This window comes from Panulirus ornatus, chromosome 57, assembly GCF_036320965.1.
Source record: "Panulirus ornatus isolate Po-2019 chromosome 57, ASM3632096v1, whole genome shotgun sequence".
Lineage (NCBI taxonomy): Eukaryota > Metazoa > Arthropoda > Malacostraca > Decapoda > Palinuridae > Panulirus > Panulirus ornatus.
Genome location: NC_092280.1, coordinates 1,043,933 through 1,061,445, shown reverse-complemented (window position 1 = coordinate 1,061,445; position 17,513 = coordinate 1,043,933). Strand labels below are relative to the sequence as shown.

General features: G+C 40.4%; 1 protein-coding gene across 3 annotated transcripts in view; it reads right to left on the bottom strand.

Annotated features, from left to right (window-relative positions):
* Positions 1-1,398: 1,398 nt before the first annotated feature.
* The window catches only part of rno (PHD finger protein rhinoceros), a 127,201-nt gene continuing 111,086 nt past the window's right edge, over positions 1,399-17,513 (bottom strand). For all 3 annotated transcript variants that reach the window (XM_071694239.1, XM_071694236.1, XM_071694238.1), the window contains one exon: positions 1,399-9,823. In XM_071694239.1, coding sequence (XP_071550340.1) covers positions 1,604-9,823 — 8,220 coding nt within the window. In that variant the 3' untranslated portion in view covers positions 1,399-1,603. The remainder of the gene's footprint in view (positions 9,824-17,513) is intronic.

The following is a 17,513-nucleotide window of genomic DNA, read 5'->3' as shown; positions in this document are numbered from 1 at the left end:
CTTGTGATCCTATCTAAAATGCTGTCGAATCCTATAGCATTCCTCAAGTCAAGATCAAGCTAATTATAACTTTAAATTCTGTTATTAGTACAGATAATTGATACATACCTCCTTTCTTCATCTTGCAGACACAATGGCTAATTACTCAGCCATTTATTCCATAATAAGCTGCTGCATCGCTGTTTCTGAAAGATTGTAAACTCAAAAAGAAGAGCCAGATGTCCAATACCAACTACAAAGTAAACTAACACCAACAGATATAGGGTGAGGGACAACTATGTCAAGGCAATACAACTTCCCATATAAAATCATAATCAACTCTTATGATTGGCGAACCCCAATCACCAGTCATATGAGGTAAGGGTGACTGCTCTTGTTAAGTAGTCACACTTCTCAATATACAATGGATTCTGTCATATTTGTCTGCAGTTAGGTGTTAAATTCATGGAAAAAGTAATTATTCTTGTTTTGTATTAAGTTAACCTGTTGGAAATATTCCCAAATGTTCTTGGCCTTCCAGAACAGTTCCTGTTAAAGTTAAGCCAATACTAAAGGCAAAGTTTGCTTTAGGTATAATAAGTAAGAAAGGCCAACTATATAACATAAAAAATTTATATTTCAATAATATTAATGTATCACATGACACTAAAATTTACAAGACTATTTCTCTGTTGAGGAATCAAGAAATATATTACAATCTTCTGCCTTCTAGTAGATAAACAACTCAGTCTCCACAGAAACAACTTGTCCTTATAACAAAGTGAAGAATTAAAAAGCCAAGAAATCTATATAAATGACAGTAATGGCATGGAAATTTGTGACACTTAGAGAAGTCAAAAAAATAAATAATTCCACCTTTTGATAAAACATAAGTTATGTCTGATGAGCAATCAGAACTAAAAACTGTACAAAAGTAATAAAATTACAAAAGCAAATACAGTAATTTGTACATTCCTTCCTATTTACAATGGTAAAAAAGATATCAAAATATGGGAACACAAGTCCTCCCCCAGGACAACAGGTCCGGCGCCCAGAGCCCTGGCATTTAGGGTCAAAGGGCCTGGCCGGGGGTCAGGGGCGCCGTGCCCACCACACTGCCATGCTCAACAACGACCACCCTCACACTCCATACAAAAGTTACGGTAAAAACAGGGAAGGAAACAAGACATCTGGCTAAAGTAGCCAACTGAGGGCGGAGTGGGTGAACCAGGGGAACTACATCTGGTGGCTAGAGCCTGTTAGGCCCCAGTGAGTGAACAACTACCATAACATGGCTGTAAGGGAGGAGGCCAGTAGTGGTCCCTCCTGAGTCACCCATCACATTAACAATCATTGCCAACAGTGTAGCTGTACCCATGTAGAATCCCTTTAGGGGAGCGAGTATTTTTCCCTAACAAATGACAGTGCAGAACATTACATTAATAAAAAGAGAACAAAAATGGAGGCTGCAATCAGCCCATGAGATGCAAGTGATTTAATCCTTGCATAACTAACATAGTGCATCAAGTGAGCAACACCAACGGTATCTACATTTGTACATAATTATGGTAGTTTGTTACATTATTGAAATATTAAAATTATTACTATGAATGAGAAGCAATTATCATCTGCAGTCAGAGCCTTCCTTGTACGGGCATATCGTGTGGTGTAATGAGGGGACGTCTGGTAGAGGTGGTCCTGATTGCTGAGGAGGAGGCCCTAAGCTGCCGGCTGGGCCTCCACTTTCTGTTATACTTCTTCCGGCAGCAGCTATTTGAGCCTCTAATCTCTGCAACGTTTCTTCTGGTAGGTCAGATCTTGGTGGTGGACCTAACCCGCCAAGACCATAATCTACAGGGCCCATATTTAAATGTTCTGATGAATTAAATGACATAGGTGGGTCACCTTGATGAGGATATACATCATAGGGAGTACTTACAGGTGGGGGAGGATTTTCTTGTGATAAACGGGAATTAGCCTGAGGCTCACCCGTTATCGAAGGATCAGGTGGAGGTCGCGGTGATGGAGGGGCTGTGTCTGGTATAGAAATATCTGGCTGGGACTCAGGAGGATCAGGTGGTTTTGGGTCAGGAGGTCCTGGTCCTTGGTCCTGTACATCAGACTGTGGCTTTCTGGGAGTATTTGAGGCAACATAACCATCAGAACGTCTTGATAACTTTAATCTAAGTGGTTCCTTGGGAACGCTAGATTCTTCTTTATTGGAATCTGAATCTGGTTTTGGTAAGGACAGCCGAATTTTCAAGGAATGAGGCATGACAGTGTCAGAGTCCACTCTCTCCTCTTTAGAACTTCCTGAATCATTCGATTCTCCCTTTGTATTTCTATTATTATTTGAGTTTTCACTCTTACCTTTCCCAAACCTTATAACTAATTTCGGAGCATTTGTGCTATCCCCAGTTATTACTTTGATGTCATGTTTGTCAGTTGAGTCCTTCTCTGTACTAGAGCCATATCCCAACTCCCCTGAATGAACCTTCCGTTTCTTGGCTTTCTTGTCTCTGTCTGAGCCCTTTAATCCACCCTTCTTCCCAGGTTTGTCAAAGTCAGCCATAATTTGCTCACGAAATTTCATGCTATCACTCCTAATCTTAACCATGGGATTTTCTTCTGCAAGCCTTTTCTTAGGGGGTCGTTGTTTTCCAGCCAATTCTTTTGTATCTGTGGTGACTGTTGTGACTTCACTTCCTTTCTTGCCAAGACTTATTCGTAGTTTTGGTGGTTTAACACTTGAAACATCCTTCTCCTCCAGGTTCTTGGAATCCTTGGCACCTCTTGGTCTCTTTCTGCTTGCATCACTAATCTCGGCAGTTTCTGAATTGCGTTTACCCGATTCTTCCCTAATGGTCCATACATTCAAGTGCCTGAGTTCTCTTGGAGGTCTTTTCCGTCTACCCCCACCTCCTGTGGTGCTAGGTGGTTCATCCTGAGTGTACATTTTGTAATCTTCTCGAGTTGGTATTGATATCATGGATGCTACAGCCTTGGGAATAGTGATACCAGTTCTGACATGTGGCTGAGGGTTTGGAGCATTGTTTATAGGCCCAGATTCTGGTGGTTCAGCTGGCATCTGATCTTGATAACAATACTGCCGTATAAGTTCCTTTTTCCTCATTCGTCTCAAGGTTGATGTCGTTGATGTAGGTGTTGGAGCACCAACTGCCTCCTGGGGAGGAGCTGCTGTACTACTGTTTGAATAAGAATTGGCATATGGCCCTTTGATTTTGAGCTTGAGTTGGTTTGTTCGCTCATCTATGCCAATCTGAGCTGTAGGAACAGAGATTGATACTTTACTATGATCTCCAGTAGCCTTCTGAATAACTGTTAACTCTGAATTTTGGTTGGAATCTCTAGCCTCACTATTATTTGATATTGTAAGTTTGGTTTCAGATATATTTGCAGTGTAATCGGCATTTAACTGTGGCAGGTTTTGTAATCTGTCCGGTGTTTTTGGTGGACCGTCTGGGACGGTATCTCCCTGAGGTGGTGTGGGTGAGTGAACACTCCTCCGTAACTGAGATTTCTGCGTATTCCTATAATCTTCAAGTATTTTGGCAACTTTATCATCATCATCGTTAACCATTTTACTAGGACCCTTATCTTTGTATGATGATTTTGATTTTTTGCCAGACTTCTTGGGAGACTGTTCTTTGTGTTCCCCTAGGTAAGTAGGTGTGGATGATTGCTGCTGCTGTGGGGTAGTGTCTACAGACTGACGTTTTTCACGGGATTTTCGAAGATCATCCAAGGTATTGTTGGCTGGATAATCATCATCAAATTCGTTGTCAAAATCAAAGTCATATACCGTTCCCACTAATTCCTTGGGGACTGAAACAGAATTAAACCTTGGACTATAGCCCCTGCCTTTCCCTTTTCCAGCATTTCTTCCACGACCCTTGTTGTAGGACATTCTGTTAACTTTTGCTGACTTCTTTTCTCTAGTTCTTGTGCTTTCCTTATTCCACCGTGGAGACACTGTTCGAGATCTTGGAGATTTCTTCTCCAAGATTTTCTGAGACTTTAGTTCCTGCATATAAATTGGCACACGTTTCTGAACTGGTTCTTCTTTCTGGTGAATAACATTATCATCAACAGTAATAGTTTCAATTTTTGAGTCAGGTACTTCTATGGTAGTGTGCAGTGGCGATGATTCCCTTTGACTGAGGGGACTTGTCACTGCTGAGAGTGGAGATGTGTTTAGTGAGTTTAGACTAGTTGTAGTTGTAGCTGACTTTGCTACAGACATTATGGAATTAGAAATGGGAGGCAGCACATTCTTTGTTGTGAGCACAGAGTTGACAGTTGGAGACACCAAAGGGCATTTATTGCCCCCACTTACAGTGTCACTAGATGTTATACTGGCTGATACAGCCACCTGGGAAGCTTTGGTGGACTCTGGAGAGACCTGTGGCTCTAGTGACACTCTGTTCACTCTTGACAATAATACTGAATGATCAGCAGGTGATACTTCTGGCAGTGGTACTGTATTCTGTGGTGGCTGTGATGTTGGCTGTGATGCTGATGAAACAGATGCATCAGTTTTGTTAAAGATACCTGTGGGGGATATTTGCGGTTGTGCAGTTTCATTACGTGGTAATACTGGAGAGGGGGGTTTTTCTCTGGATGCTGTATGCTGTTGCCCTCTGCTGGTGGTGGGTAAAGTGAGACCTTGGACAATTTTATTACAAGAAGTTGGTGAAGACAGAGGCGGCGCAGTGATCATGTTTTGCAGTCCTGGAGAAGTTAATGGTTTCCCAACTTTATTGCCTGTGGCTGCAGGTCGGTTATTTGCCTTGTTATTGGTTTGAAGAATTTCTGGTGTAGGTGGCCGGTTATCAAGAGTGGTTAACCTGGCCAGGTCTGGAGCAGAACATATACTTGGTTTATCTGGAATCTGATTTTCTCGAGAAGACTGTGCATACTGTTGCTGACTGAGAGCTGCTATTTCTGAAGCATTGTGTTGCTGTATAAATGCTAAATTGTATAACTGCGCAGGAATGCGAGCTTCCATCATCTGACGTAATCGATTCCTTAGCAGAGCTTCTGGAAGCATGGCTGGGGCACTTAGAATTTCATATGGGTTAAACAGCTGAGGTGGGGCATCTGGGTAACGAGCTCTTAAGTCCAGCATTGACATGGACTGGGGAAGGCCAAGGTCAAGGCCACCCATAGGCAAATGGGGTGGAAGATGAGTTCCACTACTTGGATCCCCTTTACGGTCTGGTGGAGGTGGACTCTTTACCCACTGACCTCTCCACTGTTCCACAAAATTAGCAGTTGGAGAAGTTGCCCTTTTGGGAGTTAAGGTTTCCACAGATGATGCCTGAGAAGATGAAACAGAAGATTCTGGAGGAGGAATAGAGAAATTAGCTGAACTGGGCTGGCTGTGTTGTGGAGAAGCCGTGAGCTCATTCTGTATGTCAGTAGATGATACAGAATTACTAGGCTCAGGTTGTGCTTCTGCCTGTCTTTTCATCTCCCCTATAACATCTTCCAAGTTCTTTCTTCTTGTTGGAGACACAAATTTATTAACAGTTTGTTTGAGTTCCACTGGACTTGGTACAACCACCGGGGTTTTACTATTTGAGTCTACCACTTCCAAACATGACTCATCATGTATAAAATTATTTACAACATTATTTACACTGACCAGGTCATTACAAACAGGTTGAACTCTATCTACAGGTTCAGGTGTAGTTATTGCACTCTTGTATCCACTGTCCTTTGGCTGCTCTACTCTCTTATCTCCAGATACAATCATAGAATCCTCATCACTATCACCAACACGAACCCTTTTGTTCTCTGGCTCTGTGTCAGATGTTTCAACAATGTCCTCTAATCTCTCGACTTTCACTTCCTCATCTACATACCCAAATACACCAGGCTTTTTCTGTTGCTCTGTATTCACAGGAATGTCTAATACTCCTGCTGTAGAGTCCTTTTCTCTTGTTAGTACCTCTGGTTCAGCTGGTGCTTGTGTCAAAGTTCTTACTGTTTCCTCCTCCCTTGGTATCACCTCTTCAACTCTAGTCTCTGTTCTTAATGGCTCTTTTTCTCTTACTAATTCTATCTCTTCCTGTATGCCTTCCACCTTTTCCAATCCTTCAGACTCTTCAGTTTGTTCAGTTTCTGTAATCATCTCCAACTTTTGCCGTACCAGCTGGGACTGTTTTCTCTGTAGTTCTGCATGGTCTTCTGGTGAGTCCCGAGCTCTTGCAATCTCATTATTTTCTTTTGGTAAATCCTTCTCTCCCGTGTCTTTTCTTTCTGCTGGTAAAGCTTCTTTTTCTTTGTGTGATACCTGTTCTCTCAAATCTTCTTTCTTTTCCCTTGAAGGAACTTTTTCTCTTGGTGACAAAACCTTTTCTCTTGTAGGTACAACTTCTCTGGGTGGCATATCTTTCTCTCTTTGGGGCAAAGAAGCCTTTTCCCTAAAGGGCAAAACTTTCTCTCTTGGATGCAATATCCTTTCTCTTGAAGGTAATACTTTTGCTTTTGGAGACAAAATCCTTTCTCTTGGAGGTAAAACTTTCTCTCTTTGTACTTCTTTTTCTATGATGATATCACTGCTGTCTCCTGAAGAATCTGTTTCTTTTGGTTGTATATCTTGTTCTCTTGATGCTACAGCCTTAGGTATTGATGCTGTTTCACTTTCTCTTTCTCCTATATCCTTTTCTATATGGACAATTTCCCTTTCTCTTAATAGTGAGTTTTTGTCCTTAGGTCCTTCTTTTTCTCTTGGGACATCCTTTCTTTCCTTTAAAAGTTCTTTCTTTTCACACAATGCCTCTCTTTCTTTCAATGCCTCCTCCTTTTTGGAGGGGGTGACTCCTTTGGTGGTGGCTGACTTCTCTTCACTGTCTCCCTCTGTGATCTTCTTGGAGGGCTTGTGTGATTCCTCAAGCTGTATCTCTCGCCTTCCAGGGAGTTTGTTGTGACTGGCAACAAGGTCGTAGGTGAGTGAAGGCGGTTCTCTCTCTCTTCCTCTTCTTGGTCCTCTGGATGGCGCATGAGAGTTACTTCTGATGTCTTGCAAGGGGACATCACAAGAAGGAGTTCTCGGTCGGCACTGAGGCCCACTTTGACGCAATCTTGGCTCCAGTCCAGCCTCTCTTCTGACAGTTGGTTTGGCACTGTCATCTTTCGTCTCAGTGGACACTCGGGATTCACTTCTTTCAGTAATCGGCGGCTGAAACCCATGTTCAGGCCGCCCTTCGGAAGTTTTAAGCTTCTTATCAGGGGCCTTCCTAAGGGTTCCAACTGCCGGTTCCTGGTTCTCATCCTCTCTCTCATCACTGTCAGAGGTGAGGTGAAGGTCACCTGAGATGTTCGTGGAGCTGCGAAAGGACTGGTTTTTTGATGAAGACTCTTGGCATTCATCACCAGACCTACGAGCAGGGGACATGTGTGTCTTTCTTCCGGGAGTTGTAGGTCTCCCACTGTCGTTTTCATCTGATGAGCTTTGATACTCTCGGACAAACATATCGCCACGAAAAAACTGCCCACCTGTCTGGGCTTCCTTTGGTATTTCGGGTACTGGATCCGATTTCTCCTTTATTACTTTCTCCTTTTTGGCAGAGGTTGCAGATTCCTCATCACTGTCTGAAAATATTGACTTAGAAGACTTCTGCAAATTTTTCTGGTCTTTTGACCCTCTTCTAGTCACAGAAAGGCCTTCAAGTTCACTCTCTGATTCTGTGTCTGTGACTGTTGTTGGTGATGGATGTTTGGTTGCACGGGGTGACTTTGATTTGGGCCGTCCGCCAGATTTACTCTCTTGACGCGAGATTCTTTTTGCCTTTGCTGGTGGTACAACAGTTACAGGTGAAACCTCAGGTTCCTCAGCACCAATGGTAACTGATGCACCTACTTTACTGTTACCACCTTTGAGGTTCTCAGCAGCTTTCTTGGCTGCCTGGCGCATAGGTACATATGGCAGTATTTCTGGGGGCTCAAAGAGGTTCTTTTTAGGAGCATCACTTGCCTCAACTTTACAGTCTTCAACAACTTTATCATTCTTATCCTTGTTAATCTTTCCTTTTCTTCCTTTACTTGGTGATACTCTCTTTTCATCTAATGATTTCCGTTCCTCGATGATCTCAGGCTCTTCAGGTTCTTCTTTCACATCCTTAACTTGTCTTGCCATAGTCTTCTTTGCCTCAGCTGTTGTGGTATCAGCAGGCGTAGGTGCAGCAATAGCAACAGCAGTGGTGGCAGATGTACTCGTCGTATTCTGACTAGTGATGAGTTCTGATGCCTTCTTTGCTGCCTTTCTCTGTGGTACAAATAAATGGCCTGGCGTAGTTTCCACTTCACTATTTTTTGGGCTCACTAGCTCAGTATCAACCTCATCAAGCTGTCTACTATCAATTTTACCCTTTTCTACACTAATAGTTTTCTTCGCAGTTCTACCTCCCTTATCACTCTTCTTTTTGTTCATTCTCTCAGCCTTTGCCTCAATCTTTGGAGTAAACTCTTTCTTAGCTGCCTTTGTCTTTAATGTCGCATGATTTTGAGAATCTATGGTACTTTCTTTATTATCATCATCACTATTCACATCACTATCACTTAATATAGTTTCGTTCTTCTTATCACGTTTCTTTGGTCCTTTACTTAAAGCCGTATTGCGACCGTTATCAGAACTACTATCTGTCCGGTCACTGACACCAAATACATCACTACTAATAGCTGTTGGATCATTACTCTTCTCACTGTTGTCCTCATCACTGGACAGTTTGTATGTAGGAGGACCTAATTCATCATCATCACTTAACTCCAATTTTGGGGGTTCACTTACAGGAGAACCTACACTTGTCAGTTCAGTCCCAGTCCCACTTTTCATCCACTTCCCTTTACGATTACATTTTTTCTCCTTGCTGGGAGTAACTGTGACTGAAGGTTCATCCTCACTGCTCACACTAGATTCTACCTTAGGAGGTGTCACCTTTTTCTTATTTCTTCTTTTACTTGGTTGCGGTTTTGGTTTACATACCGTCTCTGTTTCATCCTCTGAACTTTCTACACAGGGACACTCCCTCACTGTTTTAGAGGAGGATGCATTTGTTTCACTTTTTATACACTTTTCTGATATCAGGGCATCAAAATCTTTTGTATCTTTATCATCACTGGATGCTGCAATACGATCCCTAAAAGATTTACTTTTGATGGCATTGGCTCGACCACTGCCTCTTCTTCTCCCAACCCTCCCTCTTGTTGACATACTCCCACTTTCTACCATAAGTTTTTCCTTGTCACTACTTTCTAACAATTTGCTCTTACTTGATACTGGCTCTAGCTTAATGGATCGATTCTCTTTATTCATTTCCTCCTCACTGCTCGTGTAAACAGAATGACGTGAACTGCCCTTTGGAGGAAGAGTCCATTTGGTTGATGCAAGAGAGGAGTCCGAGTCACTGGTGCTACAAAGAGAACTAGAACGAGAGCGACGCTGTTCAGCACCATTGACATATACCTTCTTGTAAGGATTGTCAGATTTTTCTTTTTTAGGTCTGATAAGGCCATTAACATCTTTCTTCTGTGGTGGCTTTTTGCTCTTGACCTTTTCAGTGAGAGTACCAGCGATGCATGCAATAATCTTCTCAAACTGCTTTTGTGTATGTTGTGGGGCAGTATGGTGAGAATATAGACGATCATACACAGAAGGGCCATGGTTGGCTTGCATCACTGCTTCAGCCTCCTGAGATGTCAAGTTTAAACTATTACTATTGAGGAGGGATGCCTGTTTTGAAAAGGTCTGCTCACGAATCTTGATAAAGGATCTTGATAGTCTCTCTCGTCGATTTACCATATAACACAGATTGCGAACCTGAAAGATAAAAGTACTTCTATTAGTACATAAAATTTAATCTTACACTTGGGATATTGCATTTTTATAAAGAAACTACTCCAAAGACTGATCAGATGCCATGACAGCATCACTGTGTATAGGAAAAGAATCCACAAATATATGTACTACCAACAAACTAATAAGTTTATGGATGGCAGTTTCTTTAAATGAATATCAGCTAAAGAAATTTTAGGAAAATATTCCAAAACTTGATTAGGAAAGGTTATGGAAAACTTCAAAGTGCATTGCTTGGAGGAAAATGCTAACGAATGCTGTGGAGAGATTTAACAAAATCTGACCACTTGTCATAACTGTGAACTATGTAAATGGTTAAAAGGCAGAACTATACACGAAAGCCCAGGGTACATTACATCACCATCGTTGTTTAAAATATACAATGATGTGGTGGTCAGAGATATGGCAGTTACGGAAAATAAAGGTACAGCACAGAAGAGACAGGTGCTCATGAGGATAGGAGTTAGTAGTTGCTACTTAATATTCATAATACAATAATTATCATAATAGCATAGAACTGTAAATCATGGTAAAGGTATCTGGATGCAAATCAAGAAAAAAATGCAAATACATGTCCAATATATGGAGTTCTAGAAAGGGGAATCAAAATGTGAAATATGACTGGATGGAGAGATGGTAAGACAAGCTGTAAACCCAGACATCTGAGTAGCAATTTCAGTAGCAACACACTAGAAGAATTCAGAAGGGTAGGCAAATTCCAAGCCTGGACCCTTAATGCCTAGAAACAAATACTTATGTAAGCTGGGTGATGCCTTGCTACAGATGTTTATGTAGAGAGTTTTCCTCCTCAATTCCAAGGCCACGCAACAAACCTGAGTGGTGGTTGAGGTAGCACTTCATGATACTGTCTCCCAAGACATCCTCCAGCCATAACAGTAACAGCACATCTTTGAGAGTTTTCAAGGAAGGAAACTGAGTGGCTTTTAGCTAGATTTAGAGAACCAGCCAGAAAAAGCTCCAGAATTATCTGACAATGATGATCTGACCTCAGATCATGTGGAGTGATTTTATGGACAAAACTCTTTCAGCATCAAAGGATGACCGAGAGGAAGAATGGAAAGGATTTCTGGCAAAAGTGAAGGCATTCTTACAAAATTCACCTGACCTTGACAATACAGCATCTAATTGTTGTGATTGGTAACTTTACAATTGTTTTATAGTTTTGCAGTCAGGAAATAATTATCAATGAATGATACTGATTAGAGCAAGAAAATATCTAATAAAAAAAGATAAAAGTATGAAAAAGTCAGTCAGTAATATTTCAACATGGGTAGATATGATAAAACAGTTGAATAGTGACAACTCACATGACATGACTTACTATACACTCTTTATCACACTGTAATAAAATATCTACAAAATTTCACTAATTACTACAGTGAAAGAAGTGAATTAAAAATACTTCTAAAAAGATAAGTTTCACTGTCGTATGAATATCTTTGAAAATGTAAGGTTAAATATATTTTCTATACTACTCAAAGAAATATGAATTTTGAGGGCTGGAAAGGATACCTTAGTTAAGGGGTTAAAGAGGGCTACTTTAGCACGAAAAGACTTTCTTCTGTACTGACAGAAGAGTCTTAAAAATCACATGTTTAGGCAGTAGTCCACTCAAGGCAGCAGACTTTTGGAGAGAAAAAAAAAAAAGTATCTACCACTCCCAACAAATGCCTTCCCTGGGATAGTTCAACATAACTTCTGAAAAAACAAATTAGACAACAGACAGATTATTGTATCGCCAATACACAGTGTTTGCTGGGCTTAAAGTATGATAACCAGCTAACTAACAGAAAAGCATGAGTTGCAAAGGCATTAAGCCCATTAGCAATACAGAGTAGCATAGATAGGAGGAAGGCACAGTATATGTCGTATTCATAAAGTTACCTCTGTTAAGTGCAGATATTAGTCTCCATATAAAACTAAGTTTCTGAACTCAAGACCAATTGAAAGACAAATGATAACTATATGAAAAGCCAGTTGTAAATGGAGAAATATAAATTTTTGCTGCTTGTCTCTCCCTGTGAGAATGCATCCATAAATCTCTTCAAAAACAAACAACTGAGCAAAGATAACTGGGTAATAAAATGTGCATCTTATCTTGTCCATGCCTGATTTGTGTTTTGCAGATGATCGTCTCCCTATCTCACTGATACCTCCTCCAATTAGAACTCCATTAGAGGGGTGGCCATGGCAACAGAGTCTCCATAACTAAAGAAGTCTACTGCCACTTCTTAGCCTTTAGCGCCTCACCCTAAACATGCCACTGGCAGAGGGCAAGTCTAGAGGAGTGTTAGCAGATCTAATTCTTAACAAGACCAAGGAAATAAGCAAGAAACAGTTTAGTCCTACAGTTATCAAAATCTATGTTCTGACAAGTTCACTGACGAAGTTACTTAGATGAAAATAAATGAAAGCAGTGTAAGGCTGATGAAGACAAGGCCAAGTAACAAAGATCACATAATCTATCTATCTATATCTCTGAAGCCTGTTCCCTTAAAGAACTCCAGCAAGGGGCTGGCCATGGCAACAGAGTCTTCATAACTAGTGAACTCCAGTGCTACTTCTTAGCCTTTCATGCCTCACCCTTAATAGGCCATGGGCAGAGGGCCAGTCTAGCACAGCATTTGCAGAGGCTCCTACCTAATGTCCCTACTGACAACCTACATCTACCTAATGTTTCTACCTAACACTCCTACCTACTACTTTTATCTGTTGCTCCTACCATTTTGCCAAAAGGCAGGGCTAGCACACAGTACTCACCACATGAAATCTAGAGTTATGAAGAATGAGCTGTGCGAGTTAAGTTGTGTGTGACAAGGAGAGAGATTTTGTATGTTTGTGGACAGAATGCCAGCAGTCCACATGTAGGTGAGGCAGAGAGAAAAAACAGCTACTTGGGTCAGAGGAGTGCAACTTGACAACCAATGAAGTGCTGGCTCACTATGCAGCTATCATTAACCCTCCTGACACCCAGGCGGGTAGTACTGGTAATATACCTCCCTGGTCATTGGCTGCCTACCAACTACTGCCTAATTTTTAAGAAACAGCAATAGGCCACCATTGCATAGGTGAGTATAATACCATGTTACTAGTTAGGCATTCCATACTAGGACAAAAGAGGGTATCAGTGTTCTGTGATATGGTGCTTCAGTTTACATATGTAGCTGCTGTCACTGTTGCCCAAGCATCTGTAAAACAACAGTCTAATCTGTTGCTCTGTTCTGAGACTGAGTTCCCTTGTCTGTTGTTCTCCCTTGCTATTTCCTTGTGTTTTGCCCATATAATAGTATCCAATAAGCATTCAAGCTCCATTGGTGAGTGTAGGACATTATGCTTATGACCTTACAGAAAGCAGTACTACAATGAAAGTTTACCCTTCCATAAACATAGATTTAAAGCAAACATTAACAACAGCAAAATTTTACTCAATACATTTAAGTATGACTTCAAATGTCTTTGATTTCCCTACAACAGATCAGTATACTTCACTCCAATTCTATGTTGCTGTGATTCTCCATTACGTATATCCATAAAAGTCAATATGGACATGTATATGAGAGATTAATCACCAAATGTTGTCCATAACTGGAATTTAAAAAAGGTGAAACTAAATCTCTTTAAATACTTCCCAAAAAATTGCAAAAAATCAAAACACAATTTATGATAATGTAATCAAAACATGATCTAAGGCACATATTATCCAAGGTCTGATTTATCATCAGTCTGCTTTCAGCAGGTATCATCATAAATATTGAACCTTAAATAATATGTAGAGTCCATACATTCCATCACGCAGTGTTGGATGGGAACATTTAAAATCAATGGAAAATAAACAAACTCATTATTATCTTTGTGTAGGCCTGTTCCAGAGATAACTGAGCTCTCAGAGGGAGTGAATAATGAGGTTGACAGCTCCTGATAAAACAGGAAGATGTAGAGATGATGTTTTCTTTCTAGTAAGCTTCTTTTCCATGTGAATTCTTACTTCATAAACAGGCACACAATTGGTGGAAAATACACGAATATATCTAGAAATATTATCCCTGGGGATAGGGGAGAAAGAATACTTCCCACGTATTCCCTGCGTGTCGTAGAAGGCGACTAAAAGGGGAGGGAGCGGGGGGCTGGAAATCCTCCCCTCTCACTTTTTTTTTTTTTTTTTTTTTTTTTTTTTTAATTTTCCAAAAGAGGGAACAGAGAAGGGGCCCAGGTGAGGATATTCCCTCAAGGGCCTAGTCCTCTGTTCTCAACGCTACCTCGCTAATGCGGGAAATGGCGAATAGTATGAAAGAAAAAAAGAAAATCTAGAAATATTATGCATTTCACAAAAAAAATCATGGTGAGGGAGATTAACAGTTACCTGTAGGAGATTAAAACAATTTTCTTTACAATGAATACTCAACTCTAATTTCATACACAGGCACAGAATTGATAGTGAATAAAATGAATATAGGAAGAAATACTACATCTTCTACATCACAAATAAGTTCATCAAGTGGTTAGCATGGGTGGGTAGAATATTCAATGTGTTTTTTCGAGGAAATATTCTAACTAGGCATTATATGTTACCAAAGCCCTCTAGTACCTCAGGGATTACAAGGAAAAAATAGGTGCACTTACCTCATGGAGGTTTCAGAGGTCTTCACCCCTGCAGCCTGGGAAAGACCCAGGCAGCAGGATTGGGTCATTGGTTAACCAAGCCTTCGGAAGCTGTAGCCCTAAGGCCCACATAGCTCTAACAGAATGGCTGTTTTGGTACACTTTATAGGTATTTGTTCAATTCATTCTTGAACCTCTCTATAGTTTATGCCAAGATGTTTCTGGTGGTAGATGGCAAAGAGTTGGAGTCTATGACCTGATCTTTAAGTTCTCTGTTCTTGAGCAAATCCCATTTCAAAGGTAGTATCTTACAGTCTTCCATGCCTGTTGTATCGGTCAAATGTTATTTCCGAACGCAAATTTGGCAACATAACTTCTGGGATTTTCCAGGTATAGATAATGATATACGTCTGTCTGCACACCAGGGAGTAGAGCCTCAGTAATTTAGTTCCTTTACCACATTACCATAAGCTGTGAAAGATCTCGGGATACTTTCTACATCTGCAATTTTGCCCGCCATGTAGGGTGATGTTATAATGCAACATCCAATTCATCAAAGAATTAGTGCCTTGAATACTATCATCATTGGTTTTTCTTCTCTTGTCTTGAAGGTATGCATGATTCAGCCTGTTATCCTTCTGCATGAGGCAACCCTTGTTTTGTTGTGTTTGCTGATGGTTAAGTTATTAGACAAGTTACTCCTAGGTGTTTCACAATATTCATCTTGTTAATGATAGAATGTGTCTGTGCAGTACTCTGTGATGCTTTTGATTTCTTCATTTTCCCCATACCAAAGGAACTCAAAAAATTTATCTTAACTGAAAAGCAATTTTTCTCAGCTGCCAAGTTAGACTTCATTTATGTTACTTTGTATCCTTTTGACATCATTTGCTGATGTAATTTTCATACTTATTCTTGTATCATCTGCACGGGATGATACTGAACTGTGGATTGTGTTTGTGTCAATACCAGATATAAGAATGAAGAACAAGGGGGCAGTAAATACAGTTCCTTGAGGGATTTAGCTTCTTACTGAGGAGGCACTGGAGATGGCATGGTCTACAACTACGTGTTGAGATCTATAAATTAAAAACTTGTATACACATCACCAAATTTTTCCAGTTACTCCAATCTTTTGTATTTCATATGCTATGCACCATGGTCACACTTGTCCAATGTTTTCTCATGTCTGTGTAAATCGCATCAGTTTTCTTTTTTACAGAGCTTCAACAATGCCTGGAATCATAATGGTGAAGTAACTGAGAGAGGCAAGATCTTCCTGCCTTGAAGTTATGCTGTCCTCAGTTATGTAGCTTGTTCACTTCCATATATTCCATCAGCTTGCCACTTAGACTCTTTTGAAGATTTTAATGATAAGTGATGTGTATGGTATCAGTCAATAGTTTTTCAGAATGCTTTGCTTCAAACTTTGAGGAATGGAGTGACGTGGGTCAGTTTCAGATTCTCTGGAACGATGCCAGAATCTTAAACATTTTCTCCAGAGGATATTTAGTGCATGTACTAGAGGTGCCTTCCATTTCTTTGTGAAGACTGACATTCATGAGTATGGGCCTGTAGCCAAGAGCACAGGTATGCTCTCAATGGCCCTGTCAAAATCTTGTGTTGAAAAGGTGATATCTGCTATGTGTACACTTGGGGGATCAATGTTTAGGATGAAGTGCAAGAAGTCTGTTGGGTCATTTATTTTCAGTGATGTATCTGGCTCAGTGAATGCAGATTCATATTGCCTCTTGAGAATCTCACTAATATCTTGGCAGTTGTCGTATAAAGATATCTTCTGTTTTGAATGGGCCTCTTATTTCATTAATGACTTTTTCTTTTTCCTGTAACATACGACATTCTTAATTTATGGACTATATCCAAAAATGCACTTGATAGGTTTTCTATACTTTTCTGGGTGTGGCTTCTTTTATGAGATCTGCAATTCTTTTGTGCTTTCTTTTCAATGGTATGTGTCTGTTGCATGTTTGGAGTACCAAAGTGGCCATGTTCTTATACATTCCCCTCCGTTCTGGTACTCAGCTGGGTTTCCCTCTGTTTTGCAAACGTCTCATTGATCACATCCTCCCATTTATCCATGCACTATTAAAACTGAAATTACTGAAAACATCTACACTATTTCTTGTGTTCTGACTAGGTGGTTTAGCATCCAAGCTTGTTTTTCCTTCAATCTGGTTGCAATCAGAGTATCGGGTGTGTAAGATGGTAATATCACAAACTAAGTCCACATCATTTGTAAATATCAAGTCCAGATGTTATTTTCTCTGGGTGGTTTTGTTTTTTGTTGGCAGAGGAAGAATAACTCTTTTTTACAGATGTTCATCTGAGCTGCTTTTGGTGTCAGAATTTTCCACTACAATGTTATTTCCTGCCTTTCTTCATTTAATGTGTGGGATGAAGTCTCATTAGGTGAATACACTTGGTACTGGGTTTCTGAGGAGGTTGAGACATGATTCTGTGTTTCTTATTTGTTCCATAAATTCATGAGGTTTTGCATCAGGTGGTCTATAGATTAATGCAATGACCAGGATTGGGTTTTCAATCTTGACGATGTGGACCTCTACTACATCATTTGAGGATTTAGGGGTTCAGCTGTTATAAATGCATCTATTCTAAACAGTCTAACTCCCTCACATGCTCTTCTAGTCCTGTCACATCTGCACAAGTTGTAATTTAGGGTCAACATCTCAATATTCATAAGGTCTTTTATGTGTATTTCTGTGAAAAGCCACAAATACTACAATTGACTCATTTAGCAAGCCAATTATATAAGACATTTTATTTGTTCTATGTGATTTCAGTCCTTATACACTGGAATACATGAAGGACATATGGCTCGTCCTTGTATTGTTTTGGGGGGTTAATGTGCTATGTTCTGCTGGATTTGGCTGACAGCTTTCGGTCCCCCTACTATTCTAAGAGGGAAGCCAGTGTCATTTCCTCCTCTGATAGTTCTTCCCTACCTATGTATGGTCCTTTGTCTGCCACTAAAAAGAATGTGTCTTTTGATGGG